Genomic DNA, 20,318 nt, shown 5'->3' with positions numbered 1-20,318 from the left:
GGATTATTATGTGGACTCTCAGGGCCAATGCCATCTAGTCAAAAGTCATTATGAAAATGCCTATAATTGAACAAAGCCGGGTCAGTGGATTTGTACTGAGGGAGAGTGCACATTATTGGTGTGCTGGATTCTTATAATTTTATGTTGCCTAAGGATATATTTTAAATTCAATTGGAAGGACTAGCAGGATGGTTGAGAGTACACACTGTTTTTGTAGAGAATCAGAGTTAGGTTCCTAGCACCCATGTTGGGTAACTCCTGACTGCTAGTTACTCCAGCTTCAGGTGACCTGATACCTCTGGGCTGTTTGGGCACTCATGTACACACACCTATTACTCCTTCCCCCATAATTAAACTAATAAAAATAAATGCACATATTTAATGCTTTCATACCAGAATCAAGACTCAGTCACTCTTGGAGGCTTCTGGTTCTAGCCCCTCACCCAAAGGTCCTCGGGGTGATTGATCCAGATGACTGTAGTCCACATGGTGGCCATTTCCTCCTGCTTCCTGGTGACGGCTCTCTGTAGAATAGCTAATCCACCCTCTGTGGCTGTCCTCACTGGCCACTGTGCTCCACGTGCACTGTGAAGATAGATAGTACTACTTCTGGATCTTGTGTCTGCTCCCATAGCTCCACACGGGAAGCCTGGCCCCAATAAAGTCATTCCTCTGTGAGTTCCTGTCTCTCTCCCTACCTGTACCTTCTGACTTGAGTGTGTCTAGCTTCCAGGTAAGCTCTGTACCTGCCAGGACCTGTAAGTAAAATCTTTTTATTTCTACTTTGTGAATCTCTTAATTGTGGGAGAGGTGCTTCCATCTTCAAGATCTGACATTTAAACAACTGGAAAATGAGGGTCTTGGGAAGAAAGCGTTAGAAGGGAATTGTTACAGGCTCTGTGCTGCTGTGAGATCATTTGGGAATGGAGTTAAAAGGAGACAAGAGTTGGCAGCAATAAACGCGGTCGTTAGTCCTGTAATAGATTCTGGAAACAGGAAAACTAGTACCCAGACCATGAGTATACAGTCCTCAAGTCCGTATTTGTGTGTGTGTGTGTGTGTGTGTGTGTGTGTGTGTGTGTGTGTGTGTGTGTATGTATGTGTGTATGTGTGTGTGTGTATGTGTGTGTATGTGTATGTGTGTATGTGTGTGTGTGTGTGTGTATGTGTGTATGTGTGTGTGTGTGTGTGTGTGTGTGTGTGTGTGTGTGTGTGTGTGTGTTTTCTTCCTAGTTGTCCAGTGGGACTTTTCACACCCAGGGACTGCTCTGTGGTATTTATCCAGGTGCAGCCAGAAATTTTTCCTCTAGTTAAGAAAACACTAAAGTTAATGTGATTACTTGTGACAGGTCTGCTTCATGAATTTAAAAGAAGAACAAAAACACTATGCCTTTTTCTGGGGTCAGACGCAAACTTTAGATTATCATCCTAATTCTATCATGCTGGCTGTGCTAACTGCTACTCATCGCATAATAATATAGAGGGTCTGGGTCTTCCGCCAGCGGTTTTCTCAAGTATCCTGTGATTGCCTTTTTTTGAGGTTTCTCTGAATCCTTTGGGGATAGAGGTTCATAGAAGGGATGGTAGTTAGAACATCTGAACTTCTCTAACTCAGAGGACAAGTTCTTGTGTGTCAATTGACTGTCCCAGTGGGGAAGACTGTATTATTAGGGGCATTTAACAGTCATTGATTATGACAGGAATGAGCTTTGTGGGGGTTATTGTTGGAATGAAATGACTATTTTTTTTTAACCTGGTAGAGGATAAATTTTTTTTGTTCTCATTTCTAATGATTAGGTTTTTCTGATATGGTGTAAAGACTTTGGCAGATGTGTGTTGGTGATGTGAAGTCAATGTATGATGTTTATAAGATGGTGTCTGTGGCTGGTAATATGGCTCAGTTGGTAAAGGTGCTTGAAGCCAAGCCTGAGGACCTGAGTTCAATCTCCAGGATCCACACTGTAGAAGGACAGAACAAAGTCCCTCAAAATGTCCTCTGATTTTCACACACAGTATGACATCTCTGTGTGTGTGTGTGTGTGTGTGTGTGTGTGTGTGTGTGTGTGTGTGTATGTGTGTGTATGTAAGCACTTGAACATGTCCTCATTTGTAACTGCACACTTGCACACATGTACAATAAATAAAATGTAATTTTAAAAACTAAAAGACTTATGTCTGGAATTAATTATGCAATAGAAACTTAAGCATTGGTGGGATATGGAAAGAAAATTTATTTTTGGAATGCTCTTTCTCCTGAGAGTTATTTAGCTTTGTGAGCAATCAGTTAAATTCAGAACAGTATTTATGGTCTATGTTAAAAACAAAATTACAAAGAAATTAGCTTTCTTCCCCCTGAGCAGCAAAAGACCGAAATTGGCTCAGAATGAGAGAGGGAGAGAAGGGATATTGAATCTGATAATAGAGGTGGCCACAAGTCAATAATGGACAGGTCGGTCATGGAGTGACTGATGGAGATCAGAACACGTGTTTTGTTAATGTCTTATGTGAAACTACCTATTTCTACAATCAATGGCTGTCCCACAGCTTACAGCAGAGGCTGCCTACTTCTGAAACTCAGCAACCAGGGAACTCCCACAAACATTCAGGGTAAGGATTCTTTAAGTAACATACACCTAGTATTTGGCTACAAGTGCCATTTTCGTTGAGTAACATGATGCTGAAGTTTTTTGGCTGGGTTTATTTCTCATGGTTCCCCTGAAATCTTTTCCCTGGAGGTTCATGAGTGTTTCTCTGATGTCATTTCCAAAAGACCAGATATCTAACATGCAAATTACACAGAAGCTGCCCTGGGGAGTTTTTGAAGACACCAGTTTCCTGTAGTCCTTCACTGGGGAATCAAAGAATAGAACCCAGGATTGAAAGCAACCCCCCAAGTTCCCCTCTTAGGAACTCAAAGGGAGGTGATTAGTTACTTCTCCAGGAGAAGGCCCCTGGCATAGCGGGTGTCTTAGTCAGTTGTCTATTGCTGCAAAGAGACACAATGACCATGGCAACTCTTATAAAGGAAAACATTTAATTGGGACTGGCTTATAGTTCAGAGGTTTAGTCCACTGTCATCATGGTGGAAAGCATGGCAGGCCAATATGGTGCTGGAGAGGGGCTGAGAAGTCAACATCTATGTAGTCAGGCAACAGGAAGAGAGAGTGAGCCACTGGGCCTGGCTTGAGCTTCTGAACCTTCAAAGGCCACCCCACCCCCTGTGACATACCTCCTCCAACACAGCCATACCTACTCCAACAAAGCCAAACCTCGGCCTATGGGGGCCCATTTTCATTAAAACCACTTCAGCAGGAGACAGCTGCAGGTTGAGAATTTCACCCCCCCCCCACTTTTACCATACTGGGGAATCAAACCCAAGACATCCTGCATGCCAGGCAGGCACTCTGCCATTGAGCTACAAGTCCAATCCTTTTTTTTTTGTTTGTTTGTTTGTTTTTTTGTTTTTTAGAAACAAGATTTCTCTGTGTAGTCCTGGCTGTCCTGTAACTAGCTCAGTACTCACAGAGATCCATCTGCCTCAGAAGGTCTCAAGGCTCTGGCTGTCCATGGTCTGCTCTTATAACACCTCCACAGAGGGAGGTGTTGCTGTAGTCAGGGCATGCATGGGGGTATTTTTGGCAAGCCTTTAAACTACCCCATCAATCCTGGCTTAACATCACTGTAACTGTTGTAGTGGGAGTATCTGGAATCAGTTTTGCCAAATGTAACTTTTATTATAGCTCCTTCAATAATAGCAAATTACCTCTTGGCTCTTGAATTAATTTACTGTTTTATAGAGGTTCTTAGAGTGCCCAGAGAGCCTCCTTCTTCCTCCTGTCCCCCGTCTCCTCTACCCTTTTCTAGTATCTTATTATGTAGCCCATGTTGACCTCAAACTTGAAATTATCCCAGTTTAGCCTTCCAAATCTGGGATTAGATATATGGCCCACTTTAACCTAAAGGATCTCATTTCTAAATATTTTGAAATTATGGAGTCATTAAAATTCATATGCTTTATATCAGCATAAGTATCTTTTCTCTTTTCTCAGCTGGCAGGTCTAGCTGAGGCCAATTTATTCAGCCATCCAAACATTTTGTTTCTAGAAGAAATTTATATTCCAAGAGTAAATTTAAGTCAGTGACAATATAATCTTAGCAATTTCTAGTTTCCTTTTTACTCATGAGCCAGTTACACACAAAAATTAAGTCAGGAATATCTGAGGAGATACTAGAAGGTCTATAGAGTGTATGGTGATTTCCTAATAGAGGTACCCGAACATGGACATGTTTTTCTAAGCACAAGGGTGCATGATTGCAGAGTGTTACAGCAATGCATGGAGGGAAGTCAAGAAAGCTGCAAAGGAGGGGTGACTGAGTTCACCCTCCCCCATCAATAAAAGCAGCAGGGAAATTACTAAGTTTAGTTGGGGGTCCTAGAGCTAACTCAGTTGGGTTGGCTTAAAGCTTCTAAATGCCCTGCTGAAGCAGATATGACTCTTAGCCAAGACAGGCACACAGGGGCCACTAGACCTAAGGAAAGACCAAAATATATAACAGGTCTCCAATGTTTCTCTTGTTAGTTTACTTGACACCCTTGTTGGCTTGTTCAGACTTTGCATGGCTGAAAAGAAAAGTGATGTTGTGAACCTAGACTCTTAAAAGAAAAAAAAATCTCTTGGCACATACCTGTTACAGTAAGTTTGTTGTCTAGGCATAAACATGTTTCTACTAATTTTTTAGTATTTAATTTTAATTATCTATTCTTTGAGGATTTTGTAAACATATACAATGTATGTTGATCATATTCACCCCATATTCCTCCCCAGCTCCTCCCAGAAGCCCCTCATCTCTCTCCCAACTTCATACCTTTCATTTTCTTTATAGCCCACTGAGTCATGAGTAGCTTACTTTTGCCTTTCCAATTCAGAAAGGTCCAAGTCTTACTTAGGGGTTGCTTCCAATCCTGGGTTCTATTCTTTGATTCTCCAATGAAGGACTACAGGAAACTAGTATCTTCAAAAGACTCCCCAGGGCAGCTTCTGTATAATTTGCATGCTAGATATCTGGTCTTTTGGAAATGACATCAGAGAAACACTCATGAAACTCCAGGGAAAAGATTTCAGGGGAACCATGAGAAACAAACCCAGCCAAAAAACTTCAGCATCATGTTACTCAACGAAAATGGCACTTGTAGCCAAATACTAGGTGTATGTTACTTAAAGAATCCTCACCCTGAATGTTTGTGGGAGTTCCTTGGTCCAAGTAAGAAAGAATTCACATGGCAGGTAAGGCCATCTGTTGGAGCTTGAGTAACTTAGGAGGAGCCTAGGAAGAAAACTTAGCCCTCTCCTTCAGTCCATCAACTGCCAATAACTCTTGGCTAGGGGTTGGGGCCATGTGAACTCTTTCTCCACTCAATAAGCATGCTTTTCAAAACCTAAAACAACAGTATGACCCTTGAAATATATTTTTATTAACATATTTTACTTCTATATATTTAATTTTGAGAAAAAGTCAACCTTCATTTTCATTTGTCAACTTTTTATGACTAAGTTCAATAGGCAAAAGAGAGCTCATATGAGTTTTAAATTAATTAAAATTCAAAGGATATTTAGAAACCTGACTATCCATGTTGTCTTTCTTGTCACAGGATGAAGGCGACCATTTATTAGAGGCCACTTAGAGCAACCTGAAGACAGTTGGAGCTCCAGAAGACATATGATGGCCTTCTTATTGTCATTTGGGGGAATATAAGAGTCAAGAATAGTTGTTCAAGGGACAAGAGGTAAGTCCTACCTATCTAGAATCAAGAAATAATTACTGGCAACATTGTAAAATCACAATTCACAGTTGTTGCTAGGAGCTTAACTTCGATTTTTGGGAAAGCAGGGGAACTTTCTGAAAAATGACTGAAAAGGATATTAAAGAAGACAAAAATAACAATATTTTATTGACAAAAACTCCTTGTGGGCATAAAATAAGAATTATTTTACATAAAGACCCAAACTCTAATTCTACTTGTTTTGCACATTATTTGTGTAACAATGTACAACAGATATTTTATTACTATGCCTTTATATTTGTATATCTAGATGTACACAGACATTCAAATAACTGGTATTTTTAAAATGTTTGGCACAATTCTGCTACTCTACCAGCTACCTGAGCTAGACAGAGAGATGCTAATCTTATCCTTACTCAGAGAAGCTTCTCTTTGCAGTAAAAACAGAGATCCATGGTTATCCAAGGTGCTGAGAACAGGTGACAGCTGAGTGCTCAGCCCCAAATAGGATATTGGAGCATCCCCAGAAGCTCAGAGGGGAGCTAGAAGAGAAGGGAAGGCAGGAGATGGGGCAATGTGAAAGTAGGAAGAAAAGGGAAGGGCTACAAAGTACTGTCTTCTGGTCACAACAAAGGCACTGGAAACCCCAGCTCACAGCAGCTGTGATTGGGTGCATGGGGCCTATATGAGACTGGCTTTGCCAACAGACAACCATCCATTCTATAGGGGCTCATGGCCCTACCGCTCTCTGCTGAGCAATGGTCTGCCGAAGGATTCTAGAGGAGAGGCAGACTCTTGTCTTCAGCTGTGCAGCCATCATGTTTCAATGGATGGTTTCAAACCAGTGGTCACACAAAGATCCTGGTTAAAATCAGTGGGTCACAAAACAAAGATGTGACTGTAGGTAGGACAATTGTGAGAATGATGCATATGTTCTGTGAGTCCTTGAGAAGAGAGTATATTCTGTGCTTGTTGAATGAACTGATCTGTAGATGCCAGTTCCATCTGTTGGCTTAGATGCTTTTAGTTTCTCAGTTTTCTTTGCCTACTTGCTTTTTATCAGTGGTTGGGGAGTTTGGGTGGGGGGGAAGGTCTTAAGGTCACTAATGTAACTGTGGACTCCCCACACACAATTCTGTTGGTTTTGCTTCACATATTTATAGCTCTGTGGCTTGGTGCATCCCATTAGAATTTGTGTGTCTTCACAGTGGAGAAGTTATTTTTCCAGTACAGACTATTCCTTTATTTTCTGTTTTCTGGTAATTTTTTTTCCTCTTAAATCTGGAGCCATTTCTGATTTGGTTTGATTTGAGTAACTTATTTTTGTTTCCTTTTTCTTTCTACCTGTCAATATTACTATCTGAGGTGAGTTTTTTGAGAAAAGTATCTAGACAGGTCTTTTGTTTTCACATTTCAATCTTCTAATCCATCTTTTTATTTATATATTTAGACCATTGATATAGTGTACTTATCAATAAACTGGGGTTATGAATCCCCATTTTTTTCTGTTTATATTACTTGTTTTCTTTTCCTGCCTTCACATTGGTTACCTGAACCCTTTAAAATTTCATTTTAACTCATCTTTAGAGGCTTAGTATATATTTTTGTATAGTTTTTTAGTTTATGCTATTACATCATGTAAATATTCTTATCACAATCTCTTAGCATAATGTTGCTAAGTTTAAATGGTTAGAGAACCTCATCCTCTTCATATATCTTTATTTCTCTTCCTGTAGAATATAGTAATCAATAACTCTTCTACATTCATTTAAAACTGTATCAGACAGTGTTATGGTTTTTGTTTCAATCATCAAATGTAGCTTAAACTTGAAAAAGGAAAGGAAGCTGATGTCCGTACATTCATTGCTCATCATGACCGTTCCTTTTTCCTGATATTCTAAAGTTACCTTTTCACTTATAACTTCCTCCTTGGAGAGCTTTACTTAGCCATTCTTTTAAAAAAGACTTATATATTTTTATTTCATGGTAGGGCTGTTTTGCCTGCATGCTTGTAGGTCCACCGTGAGTATGCCTGATGCCTGCAGAGGTCAGAAGAGGGCGTCAGAAGAATCTGCTTCTCTCCAAGAGAAAATGAATGCTGCAAATGTTTGATCAATGATCAGGAAGAAAAATGGAGTTGAACAAAGTAATGTTTGTGTTTATTTCTTTTTAACCCACTATAGAGAGAAAACGCATGTCCTTTCCTCTATCCAACTCCATATCAGAAATGGAACCAACTAAGGTCCTCAGCAATGATAGTGGCAGGAACTGCACCATAGAAAACTTCAAGAAGGAATTTTACCCTGTCATATACCTGATAATATTTGTCTGGGGAGCCTTGGGAAATGGCTTTTCCATATACGTCTTCCTGCAGACTTACAAGAAGTCCACATCTGTGAATGTTTTCATGCTCAACCTGGCCATTTCAGATTTCCTGTTTATAAGCACCCTGCCCTTCAGGGCTGACTATTATATCAGAGGGTCCAATTGGATATTTGGGGATCTGGCCTGCAGAATTATGTCTTATTCCTTATATGTCAACATGTACACTAGCATTTATTTCCTAACTGTGCTGAGTGTTGTGCGTTTCCTGGCCACTGTCCACCCCTTACAACTGCTCCATGTCACCAGTGTCAAGAGTGCCTGGGTCCTCTGTGGGATCATATGGGTTTTTATCATGGCTTCCTCAGCGATGCTTCTGAATAATGGCCATGAGAAGAAGAACAACATTATATCGTGCCTGGAGCTGAATCCTCAAAAGTTTAATAATCTACTGATCATGAACCACATTGCATTAGTGGTAGGCTTCCTGCTTCCCTTTATCATACTCACCATCTGCTACCTATTGATCATCCGGGTCTTGTTAAAGGTGGAGATTCCAGAATCGGGTCTTCGGGCTTCTCACAGGAAGGCGTTGATCACCATCATCATTGCCATGATCATCTTCCTCCTCTGTTTCCTGCCTTACCATGCACTGAGGACCCTCCACTTGGTCACATGGAATGCAGATTCATGTGGAGACAAGTTACATAAGGCCATGGTCATCACACTGGCCTTGGCTGCAACCAATAGCTGCTTCAATCCCTTTCTTTACTACTTTGCTGGGGAGAATTTCAAAGATCGATTAAGGGATGTATTCAGCAAAGATAACCTACAGAAAGCAAAGGCAAAGTGTGGCCTTCCCTTTTGTGCATAGCTGAAGAACCGACTTAGAGTTCAGGGAGCAGTTATGCATGTGTGCGCCTGAATCTTGGTGTCTACCTTCATTCATTCATTGTCTCCAAATTACTTTGTATTTGTGTCATAACCAACAAGTGTTGGTTCCCAACATTCAATTGACCACAATTGTTGCTAATAAAGCCTATTTCAGAAATTTCATTAGATGTATGTTTAGTAGTTGGGCTAAATGAGAAATGTAGGCAAACTATTTTTACTGGAATCTTGCATGCTGAAATGTGACACTGGGAAAAATTGTGAAGCACAGTAAGCTATGCTTTGCATCAGATCCTATGCTAGGTCTCTTAGCCAGGCAGTCTAAATTCCTAACTTTAGGGCATCCTCAAGCACCCCAGTTTCTCCAGATCCTTTTCCTATTAAAGCCCCTGAGACACAGCCAAACCTACTGGGAGCCTCCATGCGGTCTAGAGAACATCCTAAGAACTCAGAGCAGACTTTATTGAAGAGGAAGACTGCCCTGTAACAAAGCAAGTCCAGGCAAGCTTGGTGAGAGAAAAAGGAGGAGAAGGATTAAGGCAAAATAGAGTGAATGATACGTAGAGGTAAAGAGTAATTTCATTTTTGCCCCAAGACATGGGTTCTAGCAACGAAGTTGAAGAATGTGTCTTTTGTGTCTTTCTTGCCAGGATTAGGAAGACCAAAGAGTGGGGGTGGGCTGGGATGACTTTCCTAGGGCATACAGAAATTGTGTGTGGAATAGGGAAGAGGTGGAGTCATGGGCTTGTGTCTCAGTTTTACTTGAGACTTGGGTTGGGATTGGTGTCATGGTAGTCATTGCCCGCTCCTGTTAACCCACTAGGATGACAATTAAAATAAAGGAGGTGGTGCTATGGTTTGAGTTGAGCCTTGGGAAAAGGCTGGGCAGAACATGAGGAGTGGTATATAGAGAGTCCTTGCTATTAGAAAAAGGCCCTTTCTATTCACAGAAACTGGCTCCAGATACCACCAGTTATTCACATGACCATTGTGTTGACCCTGACCGCCAAGTGCCATCCTCATGCTGAGAAGCCTGAGCAAGTGCGATACAACTATGTAACCCTCACAAGAAAGCACAGGGATTTCACAGGTGAAGAAATGAAAGCTCAGAGAAATTAGGAAGTGCCCAAGTCTACACAGCTAATCAGAACTTTAAAGGGAAATGTTGCCTGGATGCTCCCTTTCTCCTCCACCATTGTGAACCTCCAGAAGTGCTGCTCTAAGGTTCTGGATGAAAACTCCCACTATTGTCAGGCACATATGCCTTCTTATCCTTACAAGAAAACCAACGTTTGGGGGCTGGAGATGGTTTGGGGGTTAAGAGCACTTATGGCTCTTGCAGAGGACCCCAGGTTTGGTTCCTAGCACCCACATGAAGACTCACAGCCATTTGTAATTCCAGCTCCACAGGATTTAATGCCCTCTTGTGGCCTCTGTGGGCATGCACATGGTACACAGACAAGTGCAGACAAAACATTCATGCACGTAAAAATTCTTTTTTTTTTTTTTTTGGTGGAGCTGAGGATCAAACCCAGGGCCTTGTGCTTGCTAGGCAAGCACTCTACCACTGAGCTAAATCTGTAAAAATTCTTAACAACAACAACAAGACCAAAAACAAAGCCAAGATTATCTTGCAGTTGTTGACCCCTAGCACAGTTGGGGGTGGGAAGAAGGTTGCGTTCTGAAGTTGGAGGGGTCTACAGGCAGTGTTTATATAAAACAAAGACTGTGACCTTCCTTTAGTCAGCTGCCAGAATGATGACAGACAGATGTCTGGAACATTTGCCTACAGGACAACTCCCCTATCTCAGAGAAAAGGCTGACAGATACTTGGAAATCTTCCAACATCAAGTCTGGGCATCTGCTCTATCATTTACCTGTCAGTGAAGCCTACAATCTAATACATCCCCTGCGCTTCCAGAAAGCATCTAGCAACTTGGTCCTGCCCCACTCTTGACTGTGCACTATGGCCAGCCACACACTTCCGATGGGAAACCCCTAAAACGCAAGGCACCAGCAAGGAAGAACACAGAGGGAGACATCTTTAGTAGGGAAGGGCTCAGCATTTTATTACTCTTACACTTGTATCAGAAAGCACTGGTGTGCTGCTCCCAAACGAGAGGAGACAGATAACCAAGGAAACGCCAAAGGGGAAGACAACTCCCAGGAGGGTCAGAAAGAAGCTCATACAGGTAGGGCATAGCGCCAGGAACAAGAAACCGCTGGGGGAGCACACACGGAGAGGGAGAGCTGGGGATGGACCAGTGGCAAACACACAGATAAACAGCACAATGTCGTCATTATTGCACTAGAGAAGAAACGTGTTAGCTATGAGAATGAATAATAACTTGAGCACACAATGCAGAATGTTTACATAGAGAATGAGACACAAACATAAAAACACTACAATGGAGTCTTTCTCAGGAAACGAGTCGGGTGAATGTGCATGTAGGGGAAAAGTGCCTGAAGCTTGGCTTTCCATCTTCCATTGGAGAGAATTCACCAAAGCTGGGGAGCAATGGACAGCCACACAAGGTGCTATCTAGCGCTAGGGAGTAAATTCTGAGAGAAGAAGCGAAAAGAACTGGAGGACGTGCTCTCCGGTGACAAGTTGAGGGTGGGATGTTTGCTTTCAGGAATTGTCAAACCAAATAATTTGTGAATGTGCATGGCTGAAATAAAATTAAAATGAAGATGAAATTAAATTAAAACCTTCAAATCAGTTTCTTGTTTTTAAAGAAGCAAGAGTAAGGATAATAGAAAGGCTACCAAGAAAAAGCCTCTTGCTAGGGTAGAATGTCTCTGAAGCAAGAGGCAGAAAAAATAGAAGTCTGTTTGCCAAAGTGAAGGCCAGGAGCCCTGAGGTTTTCATTAGATAGGGCTCTTTTTGTTTGAGAGATTAGGTGTCTCTTCAAAGAAATATACAAACTCTTCAAGTAGGAGAAAGGATTTTTTTGTTGTGCAAATGCTTTCTCAGCAGAGGCCAGGACTGGATGACACTCTTTTATAATTGTATTGAGTAATAAAGCCTCTGCTTTAGATTTGATCAGTGTTTGTTCTCAAGCAGAGAGGGTATTGAACTAGCAGAAAAACAAAACAACAAAACAAAACAAAACAAGTCAGGAGAGGAGACTGGCAGATAGATCATGGGGAATGCTTTCTATCCAGCATTCACTTTTCTTCCTAGAAAAACATTTGGAAATAGAGGGCCGCTCAGAGAAGAATGGGAGCCCAAGGAACGTGGGGATGAGAGATCCTCACTCTGACATTCCATGCTAGATGGAGAGAAGCTAATGGAAATCACAAAGGAAAACACACCAAGAAAGGACTTATAACACCGATATGAAGTTTAACATTCGAAGACCAAAGTAGCATGAGCATAGGCGTCTACAGAGAGGTGAAGAGAAACAGCCCTGAAGAAATGAACCAGGAGGAGTTGGAGAGGTCTCTTTCTGAGTGATGTCTGTGGGGAGCTAAAAGCTCTGCCTTACAGACTGCCAGCTCTTACTCCAAGTGCCTCTGCATTCCGGAATGGGTAGACACAATAGGGCGTACTGGCCATAAAGACAACCTTCTCCATGGGTCCGTGCACCAGTGTGAGCTGGTGTCTGGTGTCTGGTGACTGGAGAGGCCTCCCCGATGAGCTGACTCACAGAGTACCTCAGTCCTTTGCACGACCTCAGATTAGAGAACAGCAGACTGTTGTATCGGTCTCACACCAGGACACCAAGGGCCAGATGGAATTTCCCATCCGCGGATGGAATGAAGACTTAGAGTCTGCTGTAAGTTAATGTTCTTAAAATCGGCTGTGATGCTATGTAGTGTTTTGGCTAGAAGCTTCCATGCATCTTTTATTAACAACGTATTTCACACAAAGACATAAGCTAAAGGGGAATCAAATGGCTGGCTCTGTTCTTACTCCTTACTGGAAGAACTAAGCTTTATTAGTATTGCCATGGTCCTTCACACATCTATGACCACAGACATCGCTAATCTCTATTTCATATTACTCTTAGAAGCAGCATTGCCCACCACACAGGTACCAGTGATCAAACTTCCTTGTTTTATATTCTGTTTTATAATTATTTTATAAAGTAATGGATTCCCATAAAGCTTCTTCATACATCCTTGTTTGACTAATCTACTCCCACCCTTTACTCTCTCCTGTCTCCCTGCTCCCGTCCCCACTTAAACCTTTAACCCACAGCATTCCCTCCAGCTGTTCTTTCCTGCCACCTGTGTTCTGCTGTGCCCTCTAATTACATCTTTGACTTGGGCTGCAAGATCATAGGTTTCCACAAGGCCTTTTCATTCACCGTTCATTTTTAAGCCTTCCTCTACCCCTTTATTTCACCCTCCAAAGCCCTCCATGTATGAACCTTTCTGTTTCCAGTCTGCGCTCTCTACTTTCTTTCTCCCTGTGTTTAAGTATCTCTTCTCCCTTAATCCAGCCTACATTCCATCAATTGACATGACTACTTTATAGGAGAGGCCTAAGAATCTACAGCTTTAGGTATTGGTGGAGTCCTGGAGCTAATTCCCCAAGAATAAGGAGGGGTGATTCTGTTTTACTTCTTGATTTTGGAAATTCATTGATCAAGGGGCCTGGCAGTCACATGTTTTCTTGCTATTGTTAATCTCTTCACACTTTGTTGTGTTGGAATGCATGTATTTTTTCTGTTGAATGTTTATTTTAATCAGTAATTGAGTTGCTTATTAAAGCTGACAAGTAAAGGGGGTAAAGAGATGGCTCAGTGGTTAAGAGCACTCACTGCTCTTGCAGAGGACGAGGATGGAAGACTGAGGGGAAACAGTCTAATGACTAGAGATCTGTGTGAAGAACAGTACCCATCAATGAATACATAAACTGGAATTTTAATATTTATTTAGGATCAACTCCTAAAGTGAAACAGCATTTACTCTTTCTGAAACATTATTTTTAAAATGTCGTGTGTATGTGTATTTTGTCTGCATGCCTGTGTGCCTGGTGCCCACGGAGGCCGGAAGAGTGAGATCCTCTGGAACTGGAGTTACAGATGGTTGTGAGCTGCCATCTGAGTGCTAGGAATTGAACCAGGATCGTCTGGAAGAGCAGCCAGTATTCTAGACCACTGAGCCGTCACTCCAGCCTCCAGAATTTACTCTTGATCACCTTCTATTTCGTGTGGCTTGTTTGTCTTTCCTCAGCTAGAGAGAACAAACAATTAATTGTGCTGGATTTGCCTGTGAGGAACTGGCTGGACACTGAGCACAGGCCCATTCAGTTTCACAAGCATCTTCACCAGTCCTGAGAGCATGTCAGGTCATTGTGGTCTCCTTTGTGCCTTCCAGGTTTGAGCTGAGAACAACAAACCCGCACTTGGAAATTCTTGTTGAGCAGAGCTGCCGTACTCATCAGTTTTTAAAGTGTGATAACAGATTTTTATCTGGTTAAACATTAGTTCTGGGTGGATTTGTGAGGGCATTTCTGGAAGAGGTGAGCATTGGCACTATGGCTCTGAGTCAAGTAGACAGCTCTCTCTAAAGAGGTTGAGCACCGTGCAATTCTCTGTAGCTTGAAGAGAACATGAAGGCAGTTACTTGGGCTGAGACATTGGCCTCTGTCTCTAGAAAGGACCTTTAAGGACCCTGGCTCTCAGGCCTTCAGACTTGTATTAAAAATGTACTGTTATAACCATGGATCTAACTCCAGAGAGAACTCACTGATATTTCCAGGGTCTTGCAACTTGGAACAAAGAATTGGACCAGTGATGCATGGATAACCATAGAAACAGAGACAGATTATTAAGAAAGAGAATGGCATTATGGAGGATATAAGTTGACTAGAGAGCTAGAACAGGCCCCCAAGATCATAACCAACTTTTCATAATTTGAAGAGCACAGAGTCTTTCTTGAGCATGCTCTGTTTTGTTACAAGTGATCCTGGTGGGGAGTGGTTTCAGTTCTTTTTCTGCCAAACAGCTGGTAGTTAATCTTGATGCTGTCCTCTGTGGCTTGCGTTCCTGCCTAGTACCGCTGCCTCCTCTGGGTCTTCTCCTTGTGACAGACATCATGAGACTTCTCAGCTTCCATAATCCCATGACCTAATTCCTTGTTATGACATTGCTTTGTATGTGTGGGTGTAGACATAGACATGGACATGGCTATACACGTGTCTAGTCGATTGTATTTCTCAGGAGAGTCACAGTGAGTACACAAAACTCCATTAGTGACTTGGCAGAAAGTTACAGATCTTGGGGCTACAGACATGGCTAAGCGATTAAGAGTACAAACTTCTTGAGGAGAGGACCTGAGTTAGGCTCCCAATACCCATGTCAGTCAACTCACAACTGCCTGTTACTCCAGCTCCAAGGGGATCTGTCATCTACTTCTGGCCTCAGTGGGTACCTGCACTCATGTGCACATACCTGATCCATACACACATATCATTTTTTAAAAAAAAAAGAAAGAAACATAGATCTCCAGATAGAAACTTTAGGAATCAAATTACTTTCTACAGTTATATATTTCAAATTTAAATATACCCTGAAATGGTTCTAGTATCTGAGTTCTAGGAGCTAGGCATGGTAGTGCAAGCCTGCAACCCAGCACTCAGTAGGCTGAGGCAGGAATATTCAAGTTCAAGGCCAGCCTAGGCTTCAGAGCACAACTCCATCTCAGATAGACAGACACACAGACATAGACACACAGACATACAGACATACATACATACATACATACAGACAGACAGACAGACACACACACACCAATCTCTGGGTTCCATCTCAAGGGAGAGGACAAACCTGAACAAGTCATGTTCTTATAAGGAAAGTGTCCTTTGTTATCCTTTGTCAAGGACACTTGACAGTTGACAGCCAGATTCACCCCTCTGTCACTTTGCAGCTATGTGACCTCAGCAAGGACTATTTTCCCTTTTGCCCTGGCTGTCTGTCACAGAAGGATGTTAGATCATGGGCTTGGAACCTGAAGATGCTAATCACTCTAAGAGATCGGATCTGCAGCCTGGAAAAATCAGGGCACAGCTCCCTACAGTTTGTTCTCGAAGGAAAGGACTGGCAATCCTTGCTGTACACACACAGAATCCATCCTCTTGAAGATATAATAGGATATTGTTTTCTGATCGCCTGTTCCCCCACCGTGCTATCCGTGATGGCTTTCTGTCCTCCTCTTTTGCTTTAAGGGATCTCTCCTAATGTTCTATGATGTCCTTTCTGCTTGCTTATCTCACGGCTCAGTCATGCTGTCTCTGGTGTGATGGACTGTGCTTTCTTATGCTCCCTCACTTTAGGGTCCAGTCATGAACCTCATGGTTGCAGGACTGTCGTTTTTAAGGAAAAACATCTCTGAAGAGTAATTTCTTGTCTGGTCCTTTCCCAAACCCATGGCTCTAATTTCTAATGGAACAATAGTGCATGCCCCTCTTGAGAGTAGTTATGAAGACATAGCACAGGGTTGGGGATTTAGCTCAGTGGTAGAGTGCTTGTCTAGCAAGCGCAAGGTCCTGGGTTCGGTTCTCAGCTCTGAAAGAAAAAAAAAAACGACAAAGCACATGTTGACATGTTTTGGTAAAATTCTAAAGAATGCAAGCTAGAATACACTGCCTGATACTCTGTAAAAGAAAACAACAGGGTTTTATTATTCACATTACATTTTAGATTGCTTTGGGGAGCTTGCTACACAAATGAAGTCATCAGTGAAATTTTACCTAAATCAAACAGTCATTTTGTGTTTAGAGTCCTTCCCTTGTTTGCTTGTTCTCTGAATTTTGCTGTTTTCAGTGTTCCAAAAATAGCACATGCTGTGTTCTCACTTAAGAGGCCACAGTGAGTTCTTTGACCATAATGCAGTTGGTCGGAGGGAGCTCAGAGGTCGGCATTCACTTGGGGATGAGGGAGAAGCAGACTGTTGGAACAGCTACAGGTGACCCTTGGGACTCCTGGAACAAATGACTTCAACCACCTTCTTGAGAAGAAGTGACGTCATGGAAGTAAAGGTCTCGATGACTCAAAGTTCACTGGATTTTCTTAGCTTGTCCTTAAGTGCAGAAGGCTATAAACAGCTTCTTATCTCAGCACATTTACGTACCTTCCAGAAATAGGAGAGGAAAGCCATAATTGTTACTGCAGTTTGGGGCTGTGGCAGCCCCCAGCAAGTTGGGTAGCACCACCTGTTTTCATTAGTCCATTTATGACACGTGCAATAGTGGAAAGTAGAGAAAAAAGACTAATTCAGTTTGGCCACACTGGGAAAATGGACAAATGACGAGGTCTAGTGACCCAGGCCCCGCCCACCCCCCTATCCTTGGAATCCTAACATGAAGTTTGGTTTTAAACAAAAGGGCATGACGAAGCTGACCTGGTCAGTGGGCCTGCTTAGAACTGACATGTCACTGCCTAGAACCCTTGCTTCAGGTCTGTTCTGTATGAAATCTCTTTCTTAGAGACAAAAGCCCCTTCTGACTATCACCAGGACCCCAGCCCTTCCTTCCTGGCATGAGACTCCAGGGGATCTTAGTTCCTCAGGGTCTATTGAAGTGTCTCTCTTTAGAATAGCTTCACTCCTGTGGGACAGTCTTCTAATCTCAGAAAGGAAGGGTAGACATGAAGTTGTGTGTTGAAAACCTGCAGGAACTAATGTTTAGTGGAACTTACTTCCAACCTCTGTCTTTTTAGGACTTTGGGACCTGTCACCCTAAAATAAAGACCTGTAGTTATGATTTGTGTTGTTTGTTCTTATTTTTCCTACAAAGCATCCAAGAAGAGGAATCCACAGATTATAATGAGGCCTAAGTTATGGATCACATGAAATATGCCAGGAAAAGGTTTTCAGGAAGCAGGTGAATGTGGTGGGAGACCAGGAGCCCATCCTTTGCAGACCTGCCTCTGAGCTCAGCTCTGGAGATCTCAGGCAGGGCAAGTACCCTGTCTGGCCTCCATAGAGAGACTAAAGACTGCCTCATAACATCATAGAGATCAGCACTCTATGCCATAGAGTGGCAGCCAGCAAAACCTGGGTCCACAGTGGACACTCGAAATCTTGCTTATTTTAGTAAGAGGAAACAGGGTCAGAAAAATTGTTACAAGAGTGCAACATGACAACTGAATAGAACAAAATTGAAATGAAATTTTTCCTCAGCTCTGGTGTATGTGTGTGTGTGTGTGTGTGTGTGTGTGTGTGTGTGTGTGTATGTGTATGTGTATGTGTTTCTGTCTATGTCTGTCTGTCTGTCTGTCTATGGGGTCGGTTGTAGGTCAAAAGGAAACATTTATAAAATCACAATGAAAATACCCAGAAGGTCTTTATTACTCCAGATCCAGTCCTCCAGTCTCACCCCAGGCTCTGCAGTGGAATAACCATGGCAGCTTTCCCTGTGCCCTGGCTCCTATTTCCTGTGCATCTTCCTTTTCTAATCTCTCTCCCCAAACTCATGTCCCAGGCCCCAACTCCAGCAGGGAACCCCTGCTAACCCAAGGGCCACCCCCCCAGGGTAACAAGTAGGCTAAGGGCAGACCTCTCCTACTGCCCCCTGAGATCCACTCTCCCCACCCCAGTCTCATCCCTAGCTCTGTAGCAGGAAACCGGCTGTGGTCTCCCTTTCTTTTTGGACCCCATCCTCAATGGATCTCAAAGACCTTCTCCTCCAACCTTCCTTCCCCTAGTTCATGCCAGTATCCCAGCCTTCAACACCAGCAGGCTTTCCCTGTGAACACACTAGCTGAGCAGGCTAGGAAAACCGGCAACACACAACCATCACACTCTCTGAAAATCCAAAGAGGAAACAGAAACCAAGGAATAAGACACCTACCCAATCAAGACAAATCCAGAAATCAGCACCTAGACCTATACTCATCAACACAGTTGCCTAGATGTCAGTGTTAAAACACAATCAATTTCTCCACTAGAGCCCAGCCTATCTTACAACAGCTGGGCACTGAATATTCCAACATAGCTGAAGCATAAGAAAAAGACCTTAAAACCAATGACATGAAGATGATAGAGGTCCTTAAGAAATGAATAGATTCCTTAAGGAAATCCCTTGTAAATCAGGCACTCTATCAACTGGCCTTGCAGCTACTTAGTGCCAGCAGCTTACATCATCACCTTCCCTGGCCAGGTGAGGTGCATTTCCACTGTCGATGTGAGTTGTGTAGCTTCATGCTCACCCTTTAAAAGGTCCCTCCAGACACCATGGCTCTCTCTCTCTCATTCTCTATTTCTTTTGTTTTGTCTCTCAGCCTCAATCTTATGTCCCTGTTCAGAGATGCTACACCCATAAACCTCTTGCATTAGATCTGTTGGATGGTGTGATCTGTTGCAGTATCTTTTGACCCCAACCTACCAAACTTACCCTAACAAAATCCAGGAAAACAAAAACAATTGGAAGAAATGAATAAATCCCTTAAAGAAGTCCCAGAGAACACAAATAGTGGAAGGAAAAGAATAAAACGGTTCAAGACCTGAAAATGGAAGTAGAATCAATAAAGAAAATACAAACCGAGGGAATTCTGGAATGAAAAAGGAATTTGTACAGGAACTTCAGAGACAAGCTAAGAGAGAATCTCAGGCTTTGAAGATATGAAATAGATTCATTAGTCAAAAAAAATATTAAATTTAAGAAACTCCAAACACAACACAATCAGGAAATCTGGGATACCATGAAAAGACCAAACATGAGAATAATAGGAGCAGAAGAAGGAGAAGAATCCCAGCTCCAAGGCTCAGAAAATAATATCAACAAAATCATAGAAGAAAATTTTCCTAACCTAAAGAAGGAGATGTCTAGCAAGACACAAGAAGCACACAGAACATCAAGTAATAATCCCTCACCACATAATAATCAAAACACTAAACATACAGAACAACAACAACAGCAATAGCAACAAAAGAATATTAAAATCTGCAAGGAAAAAAGACCAAGTAACATAAACCTGTTAAAATTGCACCTGACTTCTCAATGGAGACTCTAAAAGTCAGAATGGCCTGGACAGATGTCCTGCAGACTCTACAAGACCATGGATGCCAGCCAAGACTACTATTCCCTGTAAAACTTTCAATTACCATAAATGGAGAAAATAAGATATTCCATGATAAAGCCAAATTTAAACAATATCTATCTACAAATCCAGCCCTACAGAAGGTGCTGGAAGGGAAACTCCAATGAAAGGAGGTTAACTACAGCCATGAAAACACAGGCAATAAATAATCTCAGACCAGCAAAATCAAAAGAAGGGAAACACACACACACACACACACACACACACACACACACACTCACACTCACACTCACAATCACATAACACCACCACCACTACTACCAAGAACA

The 20,318-nt window shown here is 42.2% G+C and overlaps 1 protein-coding gene across 1 annotated transcript; it reads left to right on the top strand.

Moving 5' to 3' along the window:
- The first annotated feature begins 675 nt into the window (after positions 1-675).
- On the top strand, positions 676-9,492 carry LOC118591378 (cysteinyl leukotriene receptor 2-like). Its single transcript, XM_036199609.1, has 3 exons — positions 676-733; positions 5,651-5,785; positions 7,966-9,492. Exon 3 carries the CDS (start codon positions 7,977-7,979, stop codon positions 8,976-8,978), a length of 1,002 nt encoding a protein of 333 aa, XP_036055502.1. The 5' UTR covers positions 676-733; positions 5,651-5,785; positions 7,966-7,976; the 3' UTR covers positions 8,979-9,492.
- Positions 9,493-20,318: the final 10,826 nt, after the last annotated feature.

This window comes from Onychomys torridus, chromosome 9, assembly GCF_903995425.1.
Source record: "Onychomys torridus chromosome 9, mOncTor1.1, whole genome shotgun sequence".
NCBI classification, from domain to species: domain Eukaryota; kingdom Metazoa; phylum Chordata; class Mammalia; order Rodentia; family Cricetidae; genus Onychomys; species Onychomys torridus.
The sequence above is the reverse complement of the archived record's forward strand: the minus strand, read 5'-3'. Positions and strand labels throughout refer to the sequence as shown.